General features: G+C 33.7%; 1 protein-coding gene across 9 annotated transcripts in view; it reads left to right on the top strand.

Annotated features, from left to right (window-relative positions):
* LOC108740195 (neurobeachin) overlaps positions 1-27,710 on the top strand; it is a 234,135-nt gene that overhangs the window by 100,850 nt on the left and 105,575 nt on the right. For 4 of the 9 annotated variants that reach the window (XM_018474416.1, XM_018474419.2, XM_018474422.2 and 1 more), the window contains exons 3-22: positions 5,805-5,931; positions 13,451-13,551; positions 13,866-13,961; positions 18,137-18,258; positions 18,317-18,443; positions 18,522-18,641; positions 19,243-19,389; positions 19,623-19,733; positions 20,362-20,502; positions 21,130-21,275; positions 21,550-21,763; positions 23,002-23,254; positions 23,312-23,454; positions 23,679-24,060; positions 24,354-24,670; positions 24,755-25,301; positions 25,573-26,565; positions 26,750-27,072; positions 27,276-27,455; positions 27,536-27,673. In XM_018474416.1, the coding sequence (XP_018329918.1) occupies positions 5,805-5,931; positions 13,451-13,551; positions 13,866-13,961; positions 18,137-18,258; positions 18,317-18,443; positions 18,522-18,641; positions 19,243-19,389; positions 19,623-19,733; positions 20,362-20,502; positions 21,130-21,275; positions 21,550-21,763; positions 23,002-23,254; positions 23,312-23,454; positions 23,679-24,060; positions 24,354-24,670; positions 24,755-25,301; positions 25,573-26,565; positions 26,750-27,072; positions 27,276-27,455; positions 27,536-27,673 (4,728 nt within the window). The remainder of the gene's footprint in view (positions 1-5,804; positions 5,932-13,450; positions 13,552-13,865; positions 13,962-18,136; positions 18,259-18,316; positions 18,444-18,521; positions 18,642-19,242; positions 19,390-19,622; positions 19,734-20,361; positions 20,503-21,129; positions 21,276-21,549; positions 21,764-23,001; positions 23,255-23,311; positions 23,455-23,678; positions 24,061-24,353; positions 24,671-24,754; positions 25,302-25,572; positions 26,566-26,749; positions 27,073-27,275; positions 27,456-27,535; positions 27,674-27,710) is intronic. The other 5 variants (XM_018474421.2, XM_018474417.2, XM_018474424.2 and 2 more) reach the window with 3 other exon arrangements.

The following is a 27,710-nucleotide window of genomic DNA, read 5'->3' as shown; positions in this document are numbered from 1 at the left end:
ATGTGACCCCTGTGACTTTTTCTTGTTCCCGAAACTGAAGAGGTCCATAAAGACGGAATCGAAGGAGAAGCTGAACTCGAGGATTGGAACAAATGTATAATATCTGCTGGGGATTACTCGGAGGGGACGAAATAAATATTCATGAATAAATAAATAATTTTTTAAAAAACCCAAAATTCGCATTATTTTTTGAACAGTCCTCCTTTTATAAAACATATGCTAGTAGATAAATGGATTACCATTTTAGGATATATGAATATTAAACGAATAACTAAATGTACCCAAAAAATTGAGAGGGTTACACGTTAATTTTTATTGACTCAATTACTTCTGTTAAATTCGCTTGTATCTCTCACTTAAATAGAAACTCGAATCGATAACCGTTTGAGAAACGAGACAAAACACGCCCTTAACTTATATCTACATAACTTGTTCAATAAGCTTTGTCTATTACTATCGTGGAATGTTACTAAGTATTTCCGGAAACATTCTGTAAGTTCCCTTTGCTGTAAAGTTTGCATGTAGTCTGCCCAAGTATGATTTAATCATGATCGGGACTGTTATTTCGGCAGTGTCGCCGTATCGATTGCCACCTGTGGTATTCATTCATAACTTAGTGCATATTTCACCTCTTTAGCTGTAAAATTTGCATTGTAGTTGTGGCGAAAAGACTATCGAAATTGATAAAAGTGAAGCAAATTATCAACTAATACCTACAGGTAGATATATAATTCTAAATCTTTTTATAGTGGAAAAGTATAAGGTTATTTTGTTAGACTATTTTATTTTTCATTTTAAATATTTAGTATTTCCTGTAAACAAACGAAGAAGGCGAGGAGTAGAGATGTACTTTGATTGCCTAGGGTGCGCCTAGATGTTAGTTCATTTTACACTTCCTTTCACCTTAACTGAGAGTGCTTCAACTATTGTCTGCTTAACAAACATTTACATATACTCGAATATATATTTCTACATGTTTTGTAACTGTCGTTTACCTTTGAATGTTCCCTTGCAAGGAATAATACACGTCAAAGTTTCTTTCAGTTCAATCGATTGCTAGTATTTTTAGGTACTTACCACATTATTGTGAAGTATTGGAATTTCTAGTAGGTAGGTAGTAACAGTAGGAAAATCTGTAATGTTTAGGCTGAGTGTGTATAGTTATTCGTCCTACCAAATCTTCTCCCACAGAGAGACTGAATGAATAAAACTGAAAGATTGAGAGACTCGAGTCTCTCGTATAAAGACTGAGATCTCTGAAATATGTTGAACTTAAAAAATTTTAAATTGAGAGATTCGAGTCTCTCGTTCAGAGAGATGAGAGACGGAGACTCGAGTTTCGCTTTTAGAGACTCTGAGATATTGAACATTTTTATCTCGAGTACCTGGATTGTAATTTCATATCACTTGTGTGAAAATGATATTAGATTACTTTTTCTAATATGAGTAGAACACGGTGCAAATGTTAATAAACGTGTGTGAATTTAATTGAATTGATCATTTAGAAAGCGTCTATCATAAAACAGCAGTTCTTCATTGTAAATTGTGTTATTTCTATGGTTTCTGTATATATGGAGATTAAAGCTCTATTTATCTTATATGAGAAAACTTTAATACATCTACTACATACAGCCGGCTTAAGGCTTCAACTAAAACCAGAGCAACTAATTACACTTCAGTTCTTGAGAGATTTACGTAGATACGTATCTATATCTAAAATGTAAGTCCCATCGTAATATGGGTGGATTACGATTTATACGACTGCAATTTAAAATAATATTTCAGTAGATACTCTGACTAATCCTCGTTCTTCATGGTGCTTTGCTTATTCCAAGAAAGAGTGGGAACGTTCTTGACGACATCTACATAATTGGTTTTTCAATAATTGTATCTGCACTGAGAATAGAAACTTCAAACTAACTTTTAAACCAACAGTATGTAACATACCTTTAGATTGAGCTCTTGACAAATACATAAACCCAATTCATACTATCGGTCAAGTCACTATCCTATCATGTGACTGTATTCATTCTATAAGTAATGATCATGTCACGGTCTAGTCAATTCACCGAAGTATTTCTATATTTTGATCTGATCTCCGTGAGTGGACCGTGACTTTTTGAGCTTTAGGAGATCGTAGAACATTTAGATACAAATCGATTCATACTATTAGTCAAGTTACGATTCGGATACAATCAAGTTAATAGCATTCATACTATAGGCAACTATCAAGTCACGGCTCAGTCAATTCACCGAGGTATTTCTATATTTTGATCTTATGAACTGGACCGTGACTTGTCCGTTAATCGAGGTTTAGGAGGTTGTAGAACGTTTAGATACAAATCAATTCCTACGATCAGTCAAGTCACGATTCGGCTACAATCAAGTAAATACATTAATACTATAGGTAACGATCAAATCACGGCCGAGTCAATTCACCGAGGTGTTCTTATAATTTGATCTGATCGCCGTGACTGGACCGTGACTTGTCGAGCTTTAGGGGGTCATAGAACGTTTAAATACAAATCGACTCATACTATTAGTCAAGTTACGATTCGGATACAATCAAGTTAATAGCATTCATACTATAGGGAACTATCAAGTCACGGCCCAGTCAATTCACCGAGGTATTTCTATATTTTGATCTTATGAACTGGACCGTGACTTGTCCGATAGTATGAATCGAGCTTTAGGACGTTGTAGAACGTTTAGATACAAATCAATTCCTACGATTAGCCAAGTCACGATTCGGTTACAATCAAGTAAATACATTAATACTATAGGGAACGATCAAATCACGTCAATTCACCGAGGTATTCTTATATTTTGATCTGATCGCCGTGACTGGACCGTGACTTGTCCGATACCTATCAATCGAGCTATAGGAGGTCGTAGAACGTTTAGATAAAACCCGATTCATACTGTCAGTCAAGTCACGATCCGGCTACAATCAAGTAAATAGATTTATACTATAGGGAACGATTAAGTCACGGTCCAGTTAATTCACCGAGGTAGATCGTGACTTTTTCGATAATATGAATCGAGCTATAGGAGCTTTAACAGTCAAGTTAGAATACGACCGCAGTTAAGTAAATATCATTTATACTTTAAGGATTGATCAGCTCATGATCCAATCAATTTCTCTAAAATGGTATTATGATTTACCTGTGACTGGATCGATGGTATGAATCGGACATTAAACATACTGAAACATATAAGTGTTTCGTTGTGTAGGTGTAATATTTATTTCAATTGCTATTATTGAGGTTTCTATATAATCCTACTGTAAGTTGTACTGACAATAACTTTTATTATTGATAGCAACTCTATTTTCCATTTTCTGTGAGATAAAAGAATATTGTTTCCGATTTTTCCCCATATTCCCATGTTCGCTTTTCGCTTTAAAATTAAATTTTGCGTAGTCAAAATTTCAAAGGAACACGGCTGTATTCGAATATTTCAAATAATGAAAAGGTTTTATTGATCGTGAGTTTCAAATGTAGCGTAATATTCTGAAACTTTTGTACGATGAATGATCGCAATACATATCATCGGTTGTGCTTTTTTCGTCATAAAGTTTTCCCAAAAAAGTTCCATTAGCTAATTGTATGTTAAATTGTTTTTTTTTATACCTTTAGGTCGAAAAGAGTTAAAGTAATTTTCAAATATAATAATCCACAAATAAAACCAGATTAAGAACGCATTAACGTGTTAATTCAGCCTATGTTCTCTACGAAATTTTACATATTTATTTTGAAAACATATTCAAAATACGAATTCTCGCGTGAACAAATGCATATTTGTAGAAGTACAATAGAGAGGAAGGAGGACCAGAATTAATGTGAGGAATATGCCTGTCAGATTGTGAAGCAGCATGCTGGGTGAAAGGGTTCCGTTTCCGTTTGTCGACGGAAGAAAAAAAACTAAGAAAATCCACGCGGATCAAGAAAGAGAAAGGCTCAACAGGAAACGTTTCGCATAATGAACACCGGGAGAAGTGCACCATCAGACGGGCTGAACGACGATCCCGTTTCCTGTCGAGCTATCCGAATCCTAGAAATTAATACTGTAGGTACTTGCTTCTATCAAACTCGTGCCTTTCCTGTCCTGCTAAAATAATAAAACCCTGCTGCAGAAAATGAGGATTCTTCAGGGAATTCTTCTGATCAAAATTTGAAATATTTTCCCTTTGAAAATTAAAGGGACGAAGCTAGTCGCATGCAATTTTGATGAGCGGATTCCGAAGACACCTTTCTGGGAACTGCTGAGGGAATCAAAGTGAAACTTCTCTCTTTTTTACATTCGTTTTTAGATAATGTTTCACAGAAGAACTCAAATTTGGCTTTGATTATAATGGGTGTCTAATTATTATTATATATTTAAAAGCCTATCTAACAATTCGAAATTTAAATATCCAAATACTTATCGTATTTCTGCTTTACAAACAATGTTTTGGTATCATCGGTATGGAATTTTAGTAATCGCGAAATTTTATTCACAGTGTGATGCTTAATCTTTGATTAAACTACTAATTTACTATCAGTGTGGCATCTAAATAAATAATTTCTGAAATTCGCAATAAATGCGACATACAAAATGGGAATCTTATGTAACTTGTCCATTCATAATACGTAATAGTGACATATGTTACCGGAGGGTCATTAAATGCGGTCGTGTGGTGGTGCATTAACAACTTTTCGAAACGGCCGTTATATAACTCGTTCAGAACTTTTTAGAGCCACTATAAAGCATTATAACGTGCTCTTCAAGTATGAAATATGTTATGTGGTTCTCTTGTTAAGGTGCTGTTATTTTTGTGATAATGATATAAGGGTTTAATTGCTAACACCGTCCTAATTAGTTCCCTATACATATATATATTACCTTAATAACGACACTAACGCTAAATAACGACAGCGTGTTTGGTAAAATGGAGCATGAAAGGATTAAACCGTGTGCAGTTTCATGGAAGACATGAACAAACTGGTCGGTTTTAGTTGGTATCAATTTTTTTTTATCCGCGGCTGTGAAAACCGGAAAATTCGATACATGCAATTTCGCGCTCGACTAATAGAGAATAGTAAATCACCGAAAGCTTCTAATTTTTATTTTCTGATGCTAAAATAAATATAGCACTGCTAGAGGAACGTTGTTTTTTATCCTGTAATTTTAATCGTGCGCACAACCCCGATAATAATCACGTTTCGAAACCGGAAATATTTCATTTCCGATTTTCTGTTATATGCACTAAAACATAAATTACCTTGATTATTTTCTACCGCCTGTATCACGATCATTTAATTCCAAGTTTTAAAATGAACAGGAGCGCAAGTGCGACAATTCGGAATGTTGGAGCATCTCTTAGTTGTTTTAGAACCAAGACGTACATTGATTATCAAAAACGAATGCCACAGGCAGCGATCGATCCCGACAGGTGATAAAAGACTAGTGCGCAAACAGGAAGTATAAATAATGAGAGAAGTAAACAGTCCAATTGGAAGACATCAAAATAATTTGTATAAATTGACTATTAATTTATATAATATAATGAGTAAATATATAATTTGTGGAATAGTAGAAGTACTCTATGCTTTACGACTTTGTTGAGTCCTTACTTCGCTAGTTTAATAGTCCATACAAAGCATCCTACTGTTCTCATTTGGTCCATAAAGCAGGTATTACATATCCATAATTTATGGACGCTTACCTTCCATACATACATATAATTTATCATTTACGAGGAAGCTTTACCGCACCTGTCTCGCTGGGATAAACTTGATGGTAATGTGTTGTTTTTGTTTCAGGCTGAAATATGGAGTGTCTTCATCGCGATTTTGCGAAAAAGCGTGCGAAATTTACAAGCGTGCACCGATGTAGGCTTAATCGAACACGTCCTGAAAAGGCTTAGAAACGCTGATTCCGTTGTCTCAGGTAAGTTTTACATTTTTGTCTAATAAATCACTATAGTTTGTATATTTATCGTTTCAAAAGTAATTCCAAATCGTTCGAAATACGATTTGAGTAAGAGCGCAATCCTGGAAACATTACAAACGGTATATTTTACATTGGAGGATCAAAAGATCGCTTTTTTTCTGAAAACTGAGAGTTAAGCGCATACTTTTTGAAGCATTTGTTGTGCTTATCATGTATGTGTACATATGTCGGTTTACTACCTAATTGTCTGTCGAGTTCCACATTATATAATCACAAAACGATTCATATGAGAATTCAGTTCATTTTTAGTGCCAAATTAGGGCATTAATTAAAATTTCAATGTGCTACCTTGAGAGACAATCTTTGGTTTGGTCACTATTTATCGAGACTGTCTATGGCGTGCTGATGAGGGCAGGCAAGTTCGAAAACCTAATTCAAATCTGGTAGCTTCAGTAAATTAGTGACCAACAACTAAAAACTTAGCTTTTTGTATGTATTTGTCTAATTTCATTTAAATGATTGGTTCAATCTGCTACGCTTAATTGCTACGAAACGAAATAAATTTCTCATTTTGCAAAAGAGTTAGACATTAATAAAATGTATGCCTCGTAGTTATTGTAATTGGTTGTTTTCTCTCAAAAAATATCGATTTCGTGCTGGCGGATCTCTTCAAAATAACATTATTTTATGACTATAGGAAATTGGTTGTCGTAAAATGGGTCTATAAAAAACGTTTATTCGAGTACAAAACTTCTGTTTCAATTGGAATCAGTTGGCGTATAGCCGACGGTCAAATATAGAGATTTAGCAGTAACACCGAGCTTTCTCCGAGATAAATGGCTCCATTTTAGGGAGGTTAATCGCGTCGGTGGTATTTTCAGCGGCCGCGAGCTTACCACGTCTCTCTCGCTTTTAGACAAATCGTCCATTTTCTTGCAGTCATTTTCGCGATACTGGTCCCAAGCAGCGATCCCTATCCCGGTCCTCACGATCACTACCGCATTCCACATAAACAACGTCTACTTCGAAAAAGTCGTTCACCAGTGGCCTCCACAAACGTTGGGCAATTAAGATAATGTTTACCAGCTTTATGTAATACGTTCCTTTATTCTAATTGATTAATAGAATTAATACCAAAGTAAAGTATGGAAATATTATATTGCCTACTACGTTACAACTAGGGTTGCCACCCGTACTTTATTATAAAGTATTGTACTCTATTTCGACTGTGCGTACGTTATACTTTACGAGACACATAAAGTAGGCAAAAATACTTTATTTAAGGCCTTAAGTAAACATCGTAATTTTGTAAGCGATTATTCGAAGTTCAGAGTATTTTTACATCGATAATATTGCACAGAAAAATGACAAGCCATATTTACGGAACAACCTGATTTCTCAAATCTGTTCAAAGTGGCGGGACGACAGGAATAAAGCTTCATTAAAACTAATTAAAAATGAACTTTTAGTTTACTTAAATCTTTGTTTGCCATGTTTAGAGGCTATTAATGTATTTAAGAGCGACAGCAATTTGTTACTGGCTGCTAGGTGTAACAAAAAATATGTTTTTAAAAACAAAAAGTAAAATACTTTATTTTATGCTGAGTACTTTTTTTTAACCTTTTAGTCGAGAAATACTTTATGTAAAGCCTGAAAAGGTGGCAACCCTACTTACAACCGTTGTATCTAATCAATTAACCATTTTCCTTTGTGGAAACTAATAGTTCACTAATAAATAAAGCTAAATCTTAATTTCTACAGAATATATTAAAAGACAATAGGATCAATTTTCACGCTTAGGTACCGCTAAAAATATATTCCCTTTGACATTAATTACGCTATTACAATATTGTTTTAAGTTCTTAAGGTTTATTACTGTTATTACGTTTTTCTCGCATAATAGACCCATCACATGAAATTTTAATTAGAGTGCCAACCACATACGCAAACGTTTGTGTGTAATTGTATTTTCCCTTTAAGAGAATTTCATTTTCTACTCCCAACTTGAAGTTATCGCAAACAAGTTAATTCTAATTAAAAATTCTTTGTTTTGCTGTTCTTAAGCACTCGACGTTGGCAACTTAAGTAATCTCCAGCTTAAACTGTTTTGGATGATTGAAGTTGTGGTTTACTTTAAACTTTATTGGAGACTTAACAAATTCAGTTCAAAACAGCGGAGAAACTTTCTTTAGTTAGGTACACGGTTTTCATTTGCGAGATAAGTAAACATTAATTTTGAAGTGTATGGAGTGTAAGAAAACAATTTTAATAGTTAGTTTTTGTTAGGTTTAATCGTACAACAAGTAGTTGCCTGTTTTATACGTTAGCTAAAGAAAATTAAAATAGAGTGTTTTTTCGTTTGAACGAAATTTAATAAGTATAGTTTTTTGGTGATCTTGTATAATTAACTAAAAGTCGTAGTATACAATTATTCTCAAAAGCTAGGGTTATTATTCACATTTTTAATCAGCAAAGAACCACCATGATATTATGTTCAACATCAATTTATTAATGTTGCAATCGATACAAATTGTTTTATGTCATTTAAGTCGTTTGATCTAGTATCTTTTTTTTTTAATTTTAGTGTTTTCTATTAGCAAAACATACGGTTAATCAGAATAGATGGTAATTTCTTTTTTAAAGAAGCAAGGATAATTTGAATCTGAATCAGGATATTACAGGAACAATTTTTAATCCCGTTGTGTTCAGTATAAATCGCAGGACACGCTAACGTATATTACAGTATACGTTTCAATTAGTGCAGAACGTGCATACGGTCGTTTATTTAGTGCCGCACTTGGACTTTCGCAGTTAACAATGAAATTCAAATTTGGCTGGAACATTTGTTAACATACTTTCCAGTTTATATATATATATATGTGTGTATACGGATAGATCGCGAATGAATGAAAAATTTTGCGGGAAAGGTTTTCTCGGAACAATACACATGACCTAGTCATACACGTAAAGTATGTGTTTGTGTTGCATTAAAGTCAGCAACTACAGATGTATTAGGTCCTAAACAAAACGAAAATAGGAAACCCTGGATAACAAACGAGATTGTAGGATTAATAGAAGAGAGGTGGAAATACAAAAACAGGACAGACGAAGGAAGGTAAAAAAGATATAAGGCGATAAAGTGGGAAATAATTAGGAAGTGTAGGGCAGCTAAGGAACAGTCGATTGATATGAGGTGTCAGGAAGTAGAAGAAACGTTTGAAGTAGGTAAAACCGATAAGGCTTATATATAATATAATTAAAAGGAATTTTAGAGATGTAGGGTACACAAGTAGTACTATAGGAAACGAGGTAGGAATCATTTTTGATAGAAAATGAAGAAAAGGCAGATATGTGGAAAAAATATTTGGAGAACCTATACGCAGGCCATGAGTTAAGAGATATATTAAAAAAGCAAGATGTGTGGAGATAGATGAATTAGGTTATCCCATAATGAGAGAAGAGTTCAGTTTAGCATTAAAAAACAATGAGGCAGGTATAGATGGGATACAAGCGGAAATTTTAAATCATGCAGGATAAAAGGCTAGAGATCGTATATTTAATCTAGTTAGTCACATTTACGAGACGGGGAAAGTCCCGGAGGATTATAAACGGAACGTGATACTAACCATATCTAAAAAGACCGCGGATAGGTGCGAGAAAATTAAAACAATTAGCGTAAAAATGCGTCAAAAATCTTAACTAGAACTGTACAGAAGAGGATGGAAAAAAAGCCAGAAGAATTATTAGGGGAAGCCCAATTTGGGTTTAGAAGAAATAGAGGAACGCGGGAGGCTATTCTAGCTGTACGGGTAACAATAGAGAAAATGATAGAAAAAGGAAAGAGCGCGTACATAGGATTTGTAAATTTAGAAAAAGCTTTTGACAATGTTAAATGGGACAAGGTGTTAAATATATTTAAAAATGTTACGGATGAGTTACAAAGATAGAAGAGTGATATTTATTGTAGTTTGTAACAGGCATTTATAGAGCTGGTGCAGCAACGTAGAGAAGTAAATAGTAGGAATTAAGAGAAGTACAAGTAGACCTACATTAGATTAGATGTGGGATGTTCTAGTTTTAGGGTAATGCGAAGATTACCTTAGGATAGGAATGAGTGAAGATGCTTGTCCAATTAGTCTTAGGACTGACGAGTTTGTGATAATGATGATGATGTGGCATTCTGGCAGAATCATACGGAATTTCAGTAATTTTTGATTAGAAATTTGGAATATAAAGAATTGACGCCACTAGGGTGCATCTGGAGTTTTATTTAGATGTGGCAGAAAAGTCTGCGTCAACTTTTTGTCTATTTAGATACATTAAAAATGGAAATTTTTGAGTAAGTAAAGTTTAACGGGTCTAATTTAGGGGTTTGATTCTTCCATCATTTGTAAAAGCTTTCACGTCATATGCACGACGATCAATTAATCTTATCTGCCGAATTAACCTCATTAACAATTCAATCAGGCAATTTCGCTTTTCGCCTTTCTTCCGTTCCATTACTCGAAATTATTGACTACCGCGGGATAACTTAAGTAGTACAAAATCGATAACATTCTTTCCAAATACATTCCGAAACAATGTAAAACGGTTTAAGTTTAAGTTTTAATTAAATAAAAGTACATGTTGTTCCTGATAGGCTCTTAATAACTCATCAAAAAGAACATTGAAGAGAAGTTTTTATTGTGTGGTGTGGAGACCCTTTCTATTTTAAAATTCGAAAAGGCCTGATAAATTTTCTTCATCCTCGTAGCGGTTCGTCAGTTTTCTGCAAATTAGCTTTACAAAGTAGCGGTAATGTGAGATTAATTTCCCTTCATCACCACTTTATTGCCCCTTTATCCTGTGAACACGTTGTAAATCTCGAGACAGAATCCTTTCCGTCGTCGTAAACGCCTGGATGATGTCGAAATGATTTCGAGTCGCCAAGCCCGATTGCCGGGAAATGCATTTTATACACCTATCAAAACACTTTAATAATGTGGATAATTTGTAATGTGCTACTTTGTAGCTAGCCTTACAAATTGGCTAACATGTTACAAAATGTGTTCAAGCAATTTTCGTCTTTTCGGTAATCCGAAAGATAACATGAAAACTAAAAGCAGAAACTGGAATAAACCGTGGGGTCAGTCAAGAATTAACCGTAATAACTAAATCAATACCTACACGTCAAATTGTACACCCCTTTAGCGGAAAAACTAACCATGAACGTTTCATTCAAACATTTACCCAAGGACAGGCCCTTCTATTTCTGGACAAATTTGCGTTAGATTGATTAGAAGCACCGGCAATCATCTCCTTCTAATATGAGAATTTTATCAGGCCTCGCATTTGTTTAAACTGTGTTTACTACAAGAATTATGATAGTACGTTGTCATGCTGTAAAATATCAATTCATTTCCACTAGTCTCCAAGAGACAATGAAGCTACAAGTTTTAGCAGGTTGAACTAATTAAGAACTTTTCATCGTTGTAGTCTAAACACGTTCTCTTGGAGCGCTTAATTATAAAAGTTAATTATACATCAGTTTTTCATTTTAGACTTTAATCCGCTACTTTATTAAATGTAAATTTACTTTGTTTGAATATTAAAAGACTGGTTGCAATCATATAATACTAATGAAGTTACCGCCTTAACGTTAATGTCTTTGTGGTCAAATTTTGTTTGGAACGGGGAAGTAGATAATTTTATTAGAGAAATATAATAAATGTAATCAATAAAGTCGTAATGTGTGTCGCCTTTTTTTTATGTTGTCGATTAAGTGAAGAGAATTTAGCACGACGTTTTTAATTAAGTAAACACCACTTCACATTTGTATGCACTGCAACGTTTCCATGTTCATTTCTTTTCGTACAGAACGTTTCTGAAGCATGGAAGTAGCAGAACTCTCGGAGAAATATAGCACTTCCAGAATAAACCCTTTTAAATATTAATTTTCCACCATGAAATTTTCAAATACGCTGTTCACTGCACGTCAATTCAATGAGAAACTGTTTCAAAACTAAGTTCTTACAACTTTTGAAACAAGTACAACTCAGTTAAAGTTTTAACTTTCTAAAAGTAAGCTGAACTGAGGGAAGCTTTTAACTTGCATTGTATTTTCTTTTTGTTACCGTTGGCAGATTAATTTTAAAGACTAATTTACACGCATCCGGACTCTAACCGTACCGGATCCGTATCTTATTGGTATGTTGACTACGGAGACTCACTGAAGATGTCTCCCGTTTGGGAGATTCGATTCACGCCAAACAAAATAAAAGCCTAAATAGATCAATCGATTTTGTTCACAAGTTTTTCCACTATCGAGGTCAAATTACAGCATAAATTATAAAATAAAGAGCAGGTATCATATTCACAATATTAATGTGTAAAAAGAGGAAGGCCATAATTGGAAGGCACATTTTTAACAGGAATCATGTTACATCGCAAATAAATGCCCGAAAATTTATTTAAATACTGTTCCGACAACAGTAAGCATCTAACAGACTGAGTAAAAGTATTTTTGACTTGCACTTTAAAGGAAACAAAGTCCCATTCGGACGATTTATCTCCGTTTGCTTAATTTAAAGTTGAAACTTGAAAATGTTGATTCGCTGGAGAAATTCAAATTGCTTCGGTCTAAAACAATAAGGGTCACTTGGTATGCAGTCGCTGGTGTCATTCGCAACGGCTTCCGTAATTGACGATTACGTAAAGTTTCATTTCGTCTTGATGTTTGTTCAGAACTTTCATCCGGGTAATTCGTCTCCAGAGGGCTTTATTACTCGGATAAGTATCGAGAGTTTGTTCCAAAATCGACAACTAATATTGAAATAAGAGAAAATTCTGTGATAGGCCACGTTTACAAGGTTTTCGTGAAGATACTTACGGTTAGATGACTGAACAAAAAAAAACATTAAAGAAGCAGAGAGCCGAATTGAATACCTGTTACGAACGGACGTGTTTAAATTGTAACAAGTTAATTCGTCTCACGATAAATGACCTCTGGATATATTTAAATTGCATCCGACATGTGACAGGCAGTTTTCGCATGTAAATTGTAACAGATTTGTAAAATACTGACAGCAGGATGACATTACCTAGAAAATCTTGATGCTAACGTTACCGACACATTTACACAAACGTGTTCAATAGATTTCACAGTCGATAATCACGTTTTATCGCAAAAGTATCGTAATTTATTCTATTTTGTTTTTTGTTTTATTCGATGTGTTTTAAAACGTTGTTTTTCTTCAGAATAACCGATACCATTATGAATATTAATGGCTAAAAAGTATTGCACTATTACAAAAAGCTCATAATAAAGACCAGTTATGTCCAATCGATGTATAATTTGTTATTACTGAAAGCTGTGGATCAATTTATGTTTTCCAAATTGATTGAATCTTAATAAATGTAGCTGTTTAAGCAACGAAAGCACGGATTGAAAATGCACCCTAAAAACAATGAATATAGTACCGATTTATGCTTATTAACATCAAAGTGGATTTTTGAACAACATTTCTTTTTGTTTTAGATTTGCTCATAGAAATGCTTGGCGTACTGGCAAGCTACAGTATCACTGTAAGAGAATTGAAATTACTATTTGGTGCTATGAAAGCCATTAATGGAAAATGGGTAAGTCCGTTAAAATTTCACAGACATTTTATCATTTCTTTATAGAAAACCTAGTAATATGCTTATACATAATAAGTGAAACAATGACATTATGATACTTACTTTTTAAATATATTGTTTCTAATTACTGCAGTTGCATCAAAATTCTATTTTCGAACACTTTGTTTACTCGTTTTGTAAATTATCTAATTAAACTACAGGAAAAAAAGCCCAAAATAATTACAAAAGTAAAATACTTCCACTTTTCGTTCTTTCTTATCCTACTAAATATTTCTGGATTACTTTAGTAAGTATCTAGGTCAACTTTTTTTCAGCCACGTCATTCGGCAAAGCTCCTGAACGTGCTCAGACAGATGCCTCAAAGACATGGTCCAGATGTTTTCTTCAGTTTTCCTGGACGCAAAGGATCGGTGAGTTGATCCTAATTCGTTTCGGTTCCGATTTAACTCGGTTCACAATTCGCTTATTTAAATTACCTTGAATTTATTAAAAAGTTGGAAATTGATGGAATTGTCAGCGAAGGTAAATTAAATTTATTTCACATCGTTTGAAACGAAGACGATGAAAAGTTTTTGTCAACTGATGAAAACTCCACGTTCGATTTAAATATTTTTTAGTGGTTGTTGCCAGTAGTGTTAGTTTTCTTTTTACTATATAGACCCTAAAAGGATTTATTACACCTAAGCGTCCTTTTACACGAGCGAGGACATCAAAAGTGACTTTTTAAATGACAGTTATACATAATTAAAAAAATTGTTCTCATTTTTTCCTAATTATCATTCAGAATCTTTGAAATAAGCACTTAAAGCCGAAATGGAAGGTAGAATTATGTGATGTAGGCCTTAAACTTTTTTTAATTATTACTTTTAATTTATTATCGGCAAAACTCAAGGGATATTTCCTTATCCTACCTCTGTGGTAATAATACGAATTCGGGTTCGCACAATTTTGGTTTTAAAAATTTATAATTCCCATCCTCAAAAGGAGAAACCTCAATCCTCACAAAATCCATCTGTTCATACGTTTAACGCTGATAATGAGAATGGTAAACTGACGAATAATCCAGATTTTATATCTTTTTGATAAATTTAGGATGTTTAGAACGCTTATCGCCTTCAGTAATATTTTTCTATAAATAGAATTGCTTTTTTGAAAAGGAAATCATTTTGCCTATAGTTTATTTGCATTCGATGTTGTTGCAATTTGTAAATCGAAATCCTATTTTCATATTGAACTGTAGCTTTTTGATATGATTTTTGTGTCACTCGTGCTGCCGCCCGTATATTGAATACGTGTAGGTTTGAACTACGCATGGATTGCTACGATATGCCTACCTTTCGCAGATATACATGTATTTTTCAATAACGGTTTTATTAAATTTCTTATAAATCTCAATTTCCATTTGTAAACATACATATTTTCATGTATGTTTATTTTGGTCGTGCGCAAATAATTTGATCCAAAGTAGAATATGTATTGTATTTCTTCGTATTGTGCAATAAGGTGGAGAAAATTTGTATTATAGGATAACAACAACAAAATAATGCATGAGCTTATTCACATATTTACAAAATTCCTTGTAACAATTGTACAATTAATTATATTGGTCAAACAAAAATACCTTTTCGTATGAGATTAAAAGAAACACTCTTTTCGTCCCTATATTGCTTACTAGAAGAAAATTTCGGCCTTCACATAAGGGGAAGAATTAGAAATTGTGAAGAAAGTAAATATTGGATACGGCGGACCTTTGCGAAATCTTTTTGGATTTCCTTCAAACATTATTTAATTTTTAAAAGTTGCTTTAAAATGAACTAATTGGTGGCAGGACATACTCCGTATTTATTTCTTCTACTTTTTACAATAATTCAGAAATTGAAAAATAAAGTGATATTACTCGACGTTTTTCCTTATTGTGTGATATTCACAAATCAATATGAGGATCAAACAACATATTACTCACTTTATTTTCTTGAGTACACCGAAAACAGCAATGCAATAGGAGATACGCGGCTTTTTTTATAGCAGTGTTCTATGAATTGACCTTTGCAGTGCCTCCTGGAATAGTTTTCGACTTATTGGCCTTTTTCTTTGCACCACCTTTGACGCTTTTCTTGATCTTAGATTCATTTTCCATAACTTCGTAAACGGTGGACATTTTTTGTTCGAATTTAGAAGTAACAGGTGCCGATGCTCGCACTTTACCAATGTTAGTCATGATCGGTACAACTGGTGAATCTGAACTTCTATGCTTCGCAACGCCAGGTTTGCGCTTCTTCAACACTTTTTTCTTGGGTTTCGCTGCAACGCCCATTACAGTTTTAATAGCTGGTTCAACCGATTCGTGTATTATCGTCGGACTTTTTGTTTTTTTTGACTTTCTTATTTTCGTTTTCGTTGTGGTTTTAGGGGTGGTGTCCGGCAGAGATTTTGGCGTATCCGTGGAACTAAGTCGCGCGATATTATACCTGGCAAAGTTTAGCATTTCTTCAAGTTTCTTTCTATCGTCGAATTTCTTCTTAAGTGACGATTTCTGCTTTACCTGTCCGAATGTTCGAAGTTTCTCTCCGGATGGTCCGCGTCTTTTAACTCCAATAGCTCTTCGCCTACTCAACGACGGCTTTATTGGATCTTCGTTCTCTTTGGCTTTCCTTTTAATTAGTTTCTTCATAGCTTTCTGTAAGTCCAATGTTTTTGATTTTTCACTAGTTGTCTCCTTTATGTACTCTTTCAGAGGATCCTTGGACGTTTTTGATCCCTTGATTTTTGGTCGTTTCGGTTTTTTACCGGCCTTCGAAGTCTTCTTTTTCGGTGCCGGTTTTTGCACAACTATATCAACCGCATTCACGTTCATTATTTTGACCGATTTCTCTTTTTACCTAGTAATTTTCAATATTTCGATTACGGATTTAAACGATTTTCTTACGTCAAATTTTGCCACCGTAATTGTCCACAATGACAACACTATTCGTCAATCATATTACTGTAGCGAATGCATGTTCATAAATGTTTACTTGATCAGTATTTTGTCAAGTTAAACAACTGTAAACCCATTTTCCCATCCGTAGAAAAGAACAAGTTTTATTACATTTTAAACATTCCCATTCGCCAGATTCATTTTCAACTGAGGGAAGACATTTTAGTAACGTCGAAAAGGTTAGTTTTCCGTAACTGAAACGGCTTTCTATAATAATTTTACAGAACTGCGAATGTTCCGTAAGTAGAAATAAAGCGAACATGCTCGTATCTCATAGTATAGGAGCACTTGTACCGAATGAAGTGCTTTTTGCATTAAATATTACGCGAAAAGTGAACACGAATTTCTGCATTTTCATGTGCAATGTAATGTTGACAGTAAATTGCTGCGCTGTTCTACATGATTTATTGTGGTTGCTTCGCCCAAAGGCAATTCTAGAAACGGTGTTAAAAACTAGTAAATAAATCTATTTACGAGGTTGAATATAAAATTCAAATACGTAACTTATAAAATATTCGTATAGTATCTGTAAAACATTACATATTTTTTGGTTATCGTTGATCAGAATTTATGTAAGATACGTAATTATTTTATCGATAGTATTTTATGTTCTCGAGTCCTTTGTTTTTGCATTGTAATAAACTAAAATGGGCTAGATGCTCATATTTTTATTATTAATCGAACAGCTATAGCAAATTAATGAGGCAATCAACCCAGGCCTTTCTCAGTAAGCAAAGTTTCCTCTGAAGCACATATTTATATTATTATATGTATTGCCCTTCTAATTAACTTCCTTAGTATTATTGTTATGATTGAAGAAGAACAGTATATAGGCTGTTATAAACTTGAGGTAAAATGTAAAACATTTTTTTTAATCGAGTATACCATTTAAGTTTGTGTATTTCGTTTTAGCGTTAAACGTCATTGAATTTTCTAAATTTTGGTGAAAACCGCATCTAAATTGGTTTAAAAACAACAGTTATACATTTTTTAAATTTGTATTGCATGTGGCCCATACCTTTGTTTATTACAAGTGGCGCCTAGGTTTGTTTACCTACACATTCCATTCAGCGTAACGTGCCGAACTTGACCTAGTTTTAACAAATATGCATGATGGCCGCCGTCACTATAGCCAATCAGATGCATCGATAGTATTATAATGAATGAAATTGCATTCCTGAGTCAGTAACCCTCGATGCCTTGTTGGATGCACTTCGTTTCATCTAATTTTAGGTTACGTAAAAATTTACCAAAATCATTTTTTTCTCTAAAATATCAGGAACAGTATTTAGTTAATATTTTAAAATGGTGAATTTCATTTAAGGTTTGTTTTTAGCTTATATTTTAGAATTATATAATGTTTACCGGAGGGTTAATTTTAAAAAATTTCAGTTGTAGTTATTTAAGGTTATAACTTCTTATTTTTTACTAAAGCAGTGCATAGACACGTTTAAGAAGCAGGTACTAACGTCAACGAAATTAAGAACGTAATTAAGAAAGTAATAAAAGTAGTTGAAATTAGCAAAAATTAAATATATATAGGTATAATACAAATTTCAGGCCACATATTTCATGTGTAGACCTAACTGTTGTACTGTTTTGTTTTAGGCAATAGTTCTTCCACCGTTGGCGAAATGGCCATATGAAAATGGTTTTACTTTCACTACATGGTTTAGATTAGATCCAATTAATTCGGTTAATATAGAAAGGGAAAAGCCGTACTTATACTGGTAAGTTGTATTGCAGCAAATTGTTTTTAATGTATTAAGTTATTTATTTTGTTTGCAGTTTCAAAACTAGTAAAGGAGTGGGTTATTCAGCTCATTTTGTAGGAAATTGTTTAGTTTTAACTTCTATGAAAATTAAGGGCAAGGGCTTCCAACACTGTGTCAAATATGAATTTCAACCTAGGAAGGTATATTACAGCTCCTATTTCAATAGAAAGATGCTGTAGCTTTACTGTTATTAATAATTTATTTGCTATCATTTTTAGTGGTACATGATTGCAATAGTTTATATTTACAACCGATGGACAAAAAGTGAAATAAAATGTTTGGTTAATGGTCAGTTAGCTTCTAGTACCGAGATGGCTTGGCTTGTTTCGACAAACGAGGTAACTGCAGCTTCGTATAATTCAGATTTTCTTAAAACAAATGGTTATTTTGTGTAACACATATTAATTAATTGGATAAACGATTAATAATTATGAATAACTTATAAACTTAATTCGGAGCTTTTGTGCCATGGTCTAAAAGAATTTTATATATGCATTATTCAGAACTGGTAAGAAAAGTTTATAAGCTGCTCACAGCAGTTATAAAATTCCTAATAGTAAGATCTACACTTATTCCTTCTAAAAAAGACAAAGTATTGTCATGTGTATGTAGGCAACCCAACATACATTGGGGCAAAGAAGGTCACGTTTCCAGAGGACATACTGGAAAAAATTCTAGAAAACGGCCGGTCTATAAATAGTTGTCGTGAGTCAGTAGTAAAGCGAAGAAGTGACGAGGTGTTCATATAGTTGCAAATTGATAGCTAATTAACAATAAAAGTATTAATTAGACAGCAAATAGTTAAATAAAAGTAGTAAACGTTCGCAAAGGAATTTAAATACGTGACAGTAATTTATTCTGCTTTGTACAATGTACTTCACTTCTTCTTGTAATATTAAAAGATAGATGCAACGTTTCTTTATCGTTTAATATTTTCAGCCATTTGACAAATGTTACATTGGAGCGACCCCTGAACTAGACGAGGAACGCGTGTTTTGTGGACAAATGTCCGCGATTTATTTGTTCAGCGAAGCGCTTACCACGCACCAAATCTGCGCCATGCACAGGCTTGGGCCCGGATATAAGGTACCGTTTAACGTCACCCCTGCCTTCTTTATTTTGTAAACCATACCTTATACAGTCATCGTTTATCTTGGACATGTTTATCGAAAAAATCTATGTGGCAAAATAACTATCTTTAGCGTATATATCAAAAAATAAACGAATTGTAGAAGTTTAGTGGAGGTTGCATAGGGTATTGGATGTTCTGTCTTTCTGTATATTTCTCTTGTAATACATTTATTATTTGTTATTTTTAGAGTCAGTTCAGGTTTGAAAATGAGTGTAATTTAAACCTTCCTGATAATCATAAAAGGGTGAGTGAAAACAGTGACCATTCAAGTAGCATGCAACCAGGCACCGATGTATCAGTAAGCACGTTTTTATTTTTTTGTTTATTTTACATTTCAAATTCCTTATTTTGCTCTTCTGTCTGTTATACATGCAATAATCAGATTGTGAGGTAATAGAATTAGCTCTGAATTTTAATGCTGTTATTTATTTTTTATTATTTGGAAGCTTTTATATTGCATAGGTACTTATAATTACTTTTTAGAAATTGCATGTTTTCATTTTTAGTCACATTAGGTAGTGTATAGCCATCTACTGGTATTTACAGCAAGCTGTTGTAGTATATATGTTTAACATGGGCCTTACAAAAGTATGTACCTATCAGGTCAGATATACCAAGAAGCTTATAAGGTACGCGATTGGCACTTAAACCAAATTAATAAAGAACATTACGTCCTGTCACATATGTATATGTATATATAAGCTGCATGGTAGATTTGAATTGATAAGTAGTTGCTTTTGTAAAGCCCTTACCAAACATATGAAATGTCAGTAGATGGCGATATACTCTTCGGCTAATAACTTGGTATTATATCAGCTTGCATTTATTTAGTGTTCTTTTTTGTGTGTTTTAAATTGAATAAACTACTTATAAGGTTGTAAAACGCTTGTTTCTTTTGTGAATGTCATTTTTCTTTTATTTAATAGGTATTGTATGATGGGAAACTGTCGAATGCCATCGTGTTCATGTACAATCCGGTAGCTACTGATAGCCAGCTTTGCTTACAGTCTGCCCCCAAAGGCAACGTTTCGTACTTCGTACACACACCCCACGCTCTTATGTTACAGGTAAGTGTTGAATTGTAATGTTACTGTTTAAATTGGTTGAAGTTGTTGTTTAAAGTTACAAGCAATGACGATGGAATCAAAGTTTATACATAAATAATTAATGAAATAATAGATATGAGGATAAGTACAGTTATCCTAGTTAAGTGCACGTAGCACTTCATTAATTTGAGTGCGTATGCATTGCCGCATGAATTGGCGTTGTTAACCTCGGATTTTTACTAGTATCATTGAAATCTGTTCTTCATTGTTATAGAGTAGGATAAAATGCAATGTAACTTATTCATGTGTCAATAATAAGTGAAGTAAAGGTTTTATAAAAACTAGGTCATTTGTAACTCTACATTGCTGTAATTTGAACTCATTTAACCGTCTGATTTGATGAGTTGAATAGTACTTAACTTTTTTTTTTTTTTTTTTNACAAAAAAACAAGGATTATTTTACAATTTTAAACTGCTTTTTGTATATTTTTCTTTTTATTTATCAAAATATATATTTTATTACAACTTTGTACCCATTTACATTATAGTTGAAAAGTCAAAACGTTCGCAATTCGTAGATAAATATAATGGTTTTTCTTATTTGTTAAAACAGCAAAGCCTTTATCTTATTTCGATCATTTTGTGCAGGATGTGAAAGCTGTGATAACACATTCCATCCATAGCACTCTTAATTCAATTGGCGGAATTCAAGTCCTCTTTCCATTATTCTCTCAATTGGACATGCCTTATGAGTGTAACGATTCCACAGATTCCAAACGAGATCCCACTTTGTGGTAAGATTTGATTTATTTATCTTATTACATTTAGGCTCGTCAAATTTATTGGATTACATTCTAGTTAAATACCAGTTAGTAATAAAAAAAGGCGTTTTTTCATTTCTGAATTTATATCTTTGATCAGCATATTTGTTTTTCCCTGATGCTAATTTTGATTTGTAATAACAAATATACATTAATAATACATAATTAAAATTTTTTAAACATTACTATATCAATAGATGGTTTAATATTAATACTTACTATAAAAGAAATGTTAATTGTGTTTCAGCTCAAAATTGTTGGGTTTCATATGTGAATTGGTAGAAACTTCGCAAACGGTTCAACAACACATGATACAAAACCGCGGATTTCTTGTGATAAGTTTCATGTTGCAAAGATCGTCGAGAGATCATCTTACCGTTGATGTGCTTGGCTCATTTTTAAATTTAACCAAATACCTTGTTACCTGCTTAACTGCTAACAGCGAGCTGCTCATGAAGCAGGTAAGTTATTCATAAAATTTAAGTTGTTTTTATATTTAAGGCGATTAATGGCTAAGCAAACTGACGGCACCAGTCTAAGCAGAATGATTTTTGCTGTTATACTTTGTTTTTGTTGACTGCTTCACAATTTACAAGTTATGCATATTCTAGTTTTGTTAAGAGGCATTAATTGTCACATAATTGTAACGAAATCCGTAAAAGTAGTGGTTGGGCTTATCCGCCCTCCATTTTTAATAACAAAGGGTTAAACAAAAATACAATTCACTATTCAAAAAGATGATAATAAATCAATGAAAGATCACATAGTCTGCCTTATTTTTATATATTTAAGATAATAAAATTATGAACCACATTTTTATTAAACAATTTTGTGAGGCATATCAAGCGCTGTTTTATCTTTTCGAATTACATTTTATGAAAACATATTCATTGTGCTTCTGTTTAAATAGCATGAATTTCTTTTTACATCTCACATTGTCGCTTATGTATTTATTATTGTTATGCGCTTGAATTAAAAGTTACAACTTCAGTTTATTTAGCATAATCGTACCTCATACTTACTATAATATATTCTTTTATATGAACATGTGCATGAGTATGAGCACAATTATGTATACAACCAATGAATAATATCTTAAGTTCGTTATTTTGTGAAAAAAATGACAATATTTCCCTTGCCGTTCTTTTATAAATATCGCCATACATCAGTTTGCTTCTTGCACAAATTTTTCAACCCTTTGCCACAATCACCGCAGCCCTGTACTTACTTTTTCTTTGCATGGCGCTGTCTTTATTATTATCGTTTTTTAATTATTGTTGTTACACAAGTTCCTAAATGTCGTTTAATCTACTTATATGCTTGTTTTCTTTTGTATTAAGATATTCTAAAGTTTTGCAAACTTTTATTTTTCTTCAAAATTTTTAATTATAAGAAGAAGTACATAATGGTTACAGAAATAATAGAAAAATGATTAAGTGTTATATTTTGTTGAGTTTAGACGCTTCTTTTATCTTAAGAGTGTTTAGGTTGAGATCGAAATAATTTTAATATTACAATAAAGGGATATGTTTCTATATAAGATTCGGAACGAATTATTATATAATTGCTGTAAGTTAGATAACGACTTTAAGAACTTATACGTTACTCTTTTTGCGTGTCTTTTTTTAAATTCGTAATCTATTGTTAAAAACGATCAAAGGGGTAAGTGCAGGGAACAGCTAGATTCATTTTGATTCAGTTGTTCTGCTTCTCGTTCCTGACCTGGCAGCTGTTGGATCACGTACTTTTCAACCCCGCTCTATGGATCTACACCCCCGCACCCGTACAGATGAAATTGTACTCGTACTTGGCAACCGAGTTCCTAAGCGACACGCAAATTTACTCGAACGTGAGAAGGGTGTCAACTGTTCTACAAACGGTACACACATTGAAATATTACTACTGGGTGGTAAACCCTAGGGCTAAGAGTGGAATAGCGCCCAAAGGTTTAGGTAAATTTACGAAGATTTGTAATAATTTTAATAAGTACAAATTAAATTGTTCTTTAGATGGGCCGAGACCTGGTCAAAAGGATATTCTCGCAATAAGAGCATATATTTTGCTTTTTTTAAAGCAACTTATTATGATCGGCAATGGGGTCAAAGATGACGAACTGCAGAGCGTCTTAAATTATCTTACCACAATACATGAAGTAGGTTTCAACTTTGCTTTTCAAAATATTTTGTATAAGAGGTAGTTTAATTTCTGAAACTATTTATACTTATACTTACGTATGTGCACAATTAATTCTTAATATTCTAACATGTGCTTTTTTTATTATTATCCAAAAGAGAATTAGAAGTTAGAGGCTTTTTTACTTTTAATTACAATTTAAAATTTTATAATAAGTATACCATGATATTATTATCTTTCAAGGACGAGAATTTACACGACGTCCTCCAAATGTTAATATCTTTGATGTCAGAGCATCCATCATCAATGGTGCCAGCGTTTGATTGCAAACAAGGTGTTAGAACAATTTTCAAACTGCTCGCATCTGAGAGTCAACTGATTCGACTGCAGGCACTCAAACTGCTCGGATTTTTCTTAAGTCGAAGCACTCATAAAAGAAAGTACGACGTAATGAGTCCTTTCAATTTGTATACGCTGCTTGCCGAACGTCTACTTCTTAATGAAAATACTCTTACATTGCCAACGTATAATGTTCTGTATGAAATAATGACGGAACACATTAGTCAACAAATATTGTACACAAGGCACGCGGAGCCTGAGTCGCATTTCCGTTTAGAAAATCCAAGTAAGTATTATATAATCGTAAGTGTATCAAACGAAAGGTACATACGAAGAAAATTGGGTATTGCCCGCTAGCACAGGGACGTTTTTCCACTTACTGTAGTTATTTAATAAGGTAAACATTCGGATAACTTAGTTGTTTTTTTTTTAATTTAATGTTATAACTATGTATTCAAAAACGTTTCAGATAATTCAGTAGCTAATAAGTGTATGTTAAAAACACAAAATTTATTTATCTTTGAAATGAAAAGTAATTATATCACTGAACATAAACCTTTAAATTTATATTTTTTGCAGTGATTCTGAAAGTAGTAGCCACTCTTATACGACAATCGAAACAAACTGATCATCTTTTGGAAGTAAAAAAGTTGTTTTTATCGGATATGACCCTGCTATGTAACAGTAATCGTGAAAACAGACGAACTGTATTACAAATGTCCGTTTGGCAGGAATGGCTCATCGCCATGGCGTATATACACCCAAAGAATTCGGAAGAGCAGAAAATTTCAGATATGGTTTACTCCCTGTTTCGCATGTTACTACATCATGCCATAAAATACGAATACGGAGGCTGGAGAGTATGGGTCGATACATTAGCAATTGTACATTCGAAGGTACGCTTTTGGTAATTTATTATTCAGGGTGTAACAATTGAAAGTTTATTACATCTTATGAATGAATATTAACATTTTTTTTAGGTTTCTTATGAAGAATTTAAGCTTCAATTTGCCCAAATGTATGAACAATATGAACGTCAAAGAACGGATAATATTACTGATCCAATGGTGCGCCAACAGCGTCCTATTAGTACAATTTCGGGCTGGGAACAACAACAGATTGCTGCACACGCCCTTCCCAATGGCTACCATCATCAAGGAGAGGATCATTGGTACCAAACAGCAACGCAAGTACGCGAAATTGAACCCGAAAAGCAAGATTTAGGCTGTCATTGTGACTTAAGTTCGCCCATGTCAGATGGCAGTCCCGCTTCTTACTTGACAAAACACGACGATAGTGAAGGTGTCTCGTTAGATTCAAGGACGAGTGATTTGTATAGTGATGTTAAAATCGGTAAAGAATCGCCCTACTCCCAAGATTCGCCCTTAAAATCACAAATAATTGAAGATGTAGAGGAACCGGTCGATCCTTTGTCACCCGTATGTAACGGAATCAACAGTAGGAGTAGTACAAGTTTGGAAAGTCCCCATAAGGATCCTGACAAGGATCCAAAGACTGAAATTGTTGGTAAGGCATATTAAAGATATTTGTTTGTTTAACTTACTATGAGCAACCCATTTTTCCCGTCATACAAGTTTGTTATCGTTTTATAAAACTTTAATCTTAAGAGGTTAGAATAATCTAATTTAAGGAGAAATTGGTTGTTTTATTAGATCGCGTTCGTATTTTGTATATCCAAGAAGAAAAAAAATTAGCATTTAAATTAAGGTCAAGGTTTTAGGTAAATGGTTACTACCTTAATCATTTTTTAGTATGCATTGTTATTTTAAAATTTCAGAACACATTGTACAAGAAATAATCAGCAGGTCGGAAGAACTTTTAGAGAAACATATAGAGGAAGTTGCATTGGACTTGCAACATTCCAGATCATCTCCAGTGATTCAAGACCAGGAAATTGTTGAAGCAATTAAAGAAGTAGTGTGTACAATTAGCGGAACTGAGAAAAGACCAGAAGAAATAGAAGAGAAGGAAGACCCATCAGCAGTTCTGGTAGAAAAATCGCCATCTGAGTCATCTCCACGAACTGTAAGTCTTGAAATACCCAGTCCAGAAAAGGAAGTTCCTGACAGCGACGCTTCCGAAAGGTATCTCACCCCTACTGAATTGAACGAACGCAAAGAAGATGATAACCCTCAAGAAGTTGAAACTGAAAACGAGGTTTCTAAGCCGTTAGAAACCGTTCTCGGAGAAACAGACAATCATTCGGAAAACTGCGCCCCTGATAATAAATCTAAAGAAGATAACAATGTTGAAACACAAAATCAAATTGATGTTCAAACTGTGCCAATTAATGAAAAAAGTGCTGTGCTAGTGGAACCAGAGCCGTCCAATAATATTTCTAGTCTAGAAAACACTTCACAAACCCAAACCGAAACTATCGTTACCGAAGTAGAAGCTAAAGACAAAGAAAATGTCGCTACCACAGCGGAGGAAGCGACGGGTGATGTGCCATCGGTAGATAATATTCCTACAATTTCTCAAATCTGTGATCCGAACAACCACGCGCTCATCAAAATATCGAGTGAAAATAGTGCTGTGCCGAATCAAAATAATAACAATAATATTAATAAACAAATAGACGTTGTTTCGTCACCTCAAAAACAAGCCGACGAATCGCCGAAAAGGAAGCAACAAGTCGAAGAGATCAAGCGACGCATTAGTTTACCATCAAATTCTGAAAATGCACCTGGGGATAAATTACATCAAGAATCGCCACAAAAAAGGCCACGAAGTGCATCGACGTCCACTCAAGTGGATCCCCAACATTTTGGTAAGTACTTTTATTTATGATATCTTTAAAGGAAATAACTTCGTCTTTGAATACTTTTTGAGAAAAGTAGATATACTTATTTCTTGGTATCTTCAAATATTTAAGTGGAAATTACACTAAAAGATATTTCCTTACATCAACTGTTGTTATTGACAGTCCATAATTATAGCTTATATTTAAATAGTCGATTCAAAACGGTTAAAATCCAATGGAAATCAACCGAGACCGATGTTCAGTCCAGGCCCCTCTCGTCCCCCATTCCGGATACCGGAGTTTAAATGGTCGTATATCCACCAGCGACTGTTGGCCGATGTTCTTTTCTCTCTTGAAACTGACATCCAAGTATGGAGAAGCCATTCTACCAAATCAGTCCTTGATTTTGTCAACAGTAGCGAGAATGCAATATTCGTGGTAAACACAGTCCATCTGATTTCTCAGCTGGCTGACAACCTAATAATAGCTTGCGGGGGACTCCTGCCACTTCTCGCCTCCGCCACGTCGCCAAACGTAAGTTTTATCATAATTAACTAATCTTAGACAACAACAGTTTCAAATTAATGTGGTGTATAATAATTAATTTGTTAATCTTAGTCTGTTTTTCGAGTACTACAGATTAATATTGTAATTATATTATAATACTAACTCGATTAATTCAGAATAAGCTCAGATGTTAAGTGAAATATATTTTATATTACTGTTTACTATTTCAGAGTGAATTGGATGTGATAGAGCCAACTCAGGGAATGCCCATAGAAGTTGCCGTATCTTTTTTACAAAGATTAGTGAATATGGCTGATGTACTTATTTTTGCTAGTTCTCTTAACTTTGCCGAGTTGGAAGCGGAAAAAAACATGTCAAGCGGCGGTATTTTACGTCAGTGTCTAAGATTGGTAGGCACATATTATTAATGTTTCCTTAGATGCAAATTTAAAAGTATGAATAGTATTGAAGGAAATTTTTATTTAATTAGGTATGCACTTGTGCTGTCCGGAATTGTTTGGAATGTAAAGAGCGAAGCCGTCCACACGCTGCCCCTCTGGATTCGAACCATAAGGCATCCCACTTACAATCGTTTATAAGAGGGGGACAGTCGCAAAATTCACCAAAGGTAAGTTTCGAATTTCCTCTTTGAGTTATTGTAAGTA

Source organism: Agrilus planipennis, unplaced genomic scaffold, assembly GCF_000699045.2.
Source record: "Agrilus planipennis isolate EAB-ADULT unplaced genomic scaffold, Apla_2.0 scaffold158, whole genome shotgun sequence".
In the NCBI taxonomy this organism is placed as follows: Eukaryota; Metazoa; Arthropoda; class Insecta; order Coleoptera; family Buprestidae; genus Agrilus; species Agrilus planipennis.
This window is presented reverse-complemented; position numbering and strand designations above follow the sequence as displayed.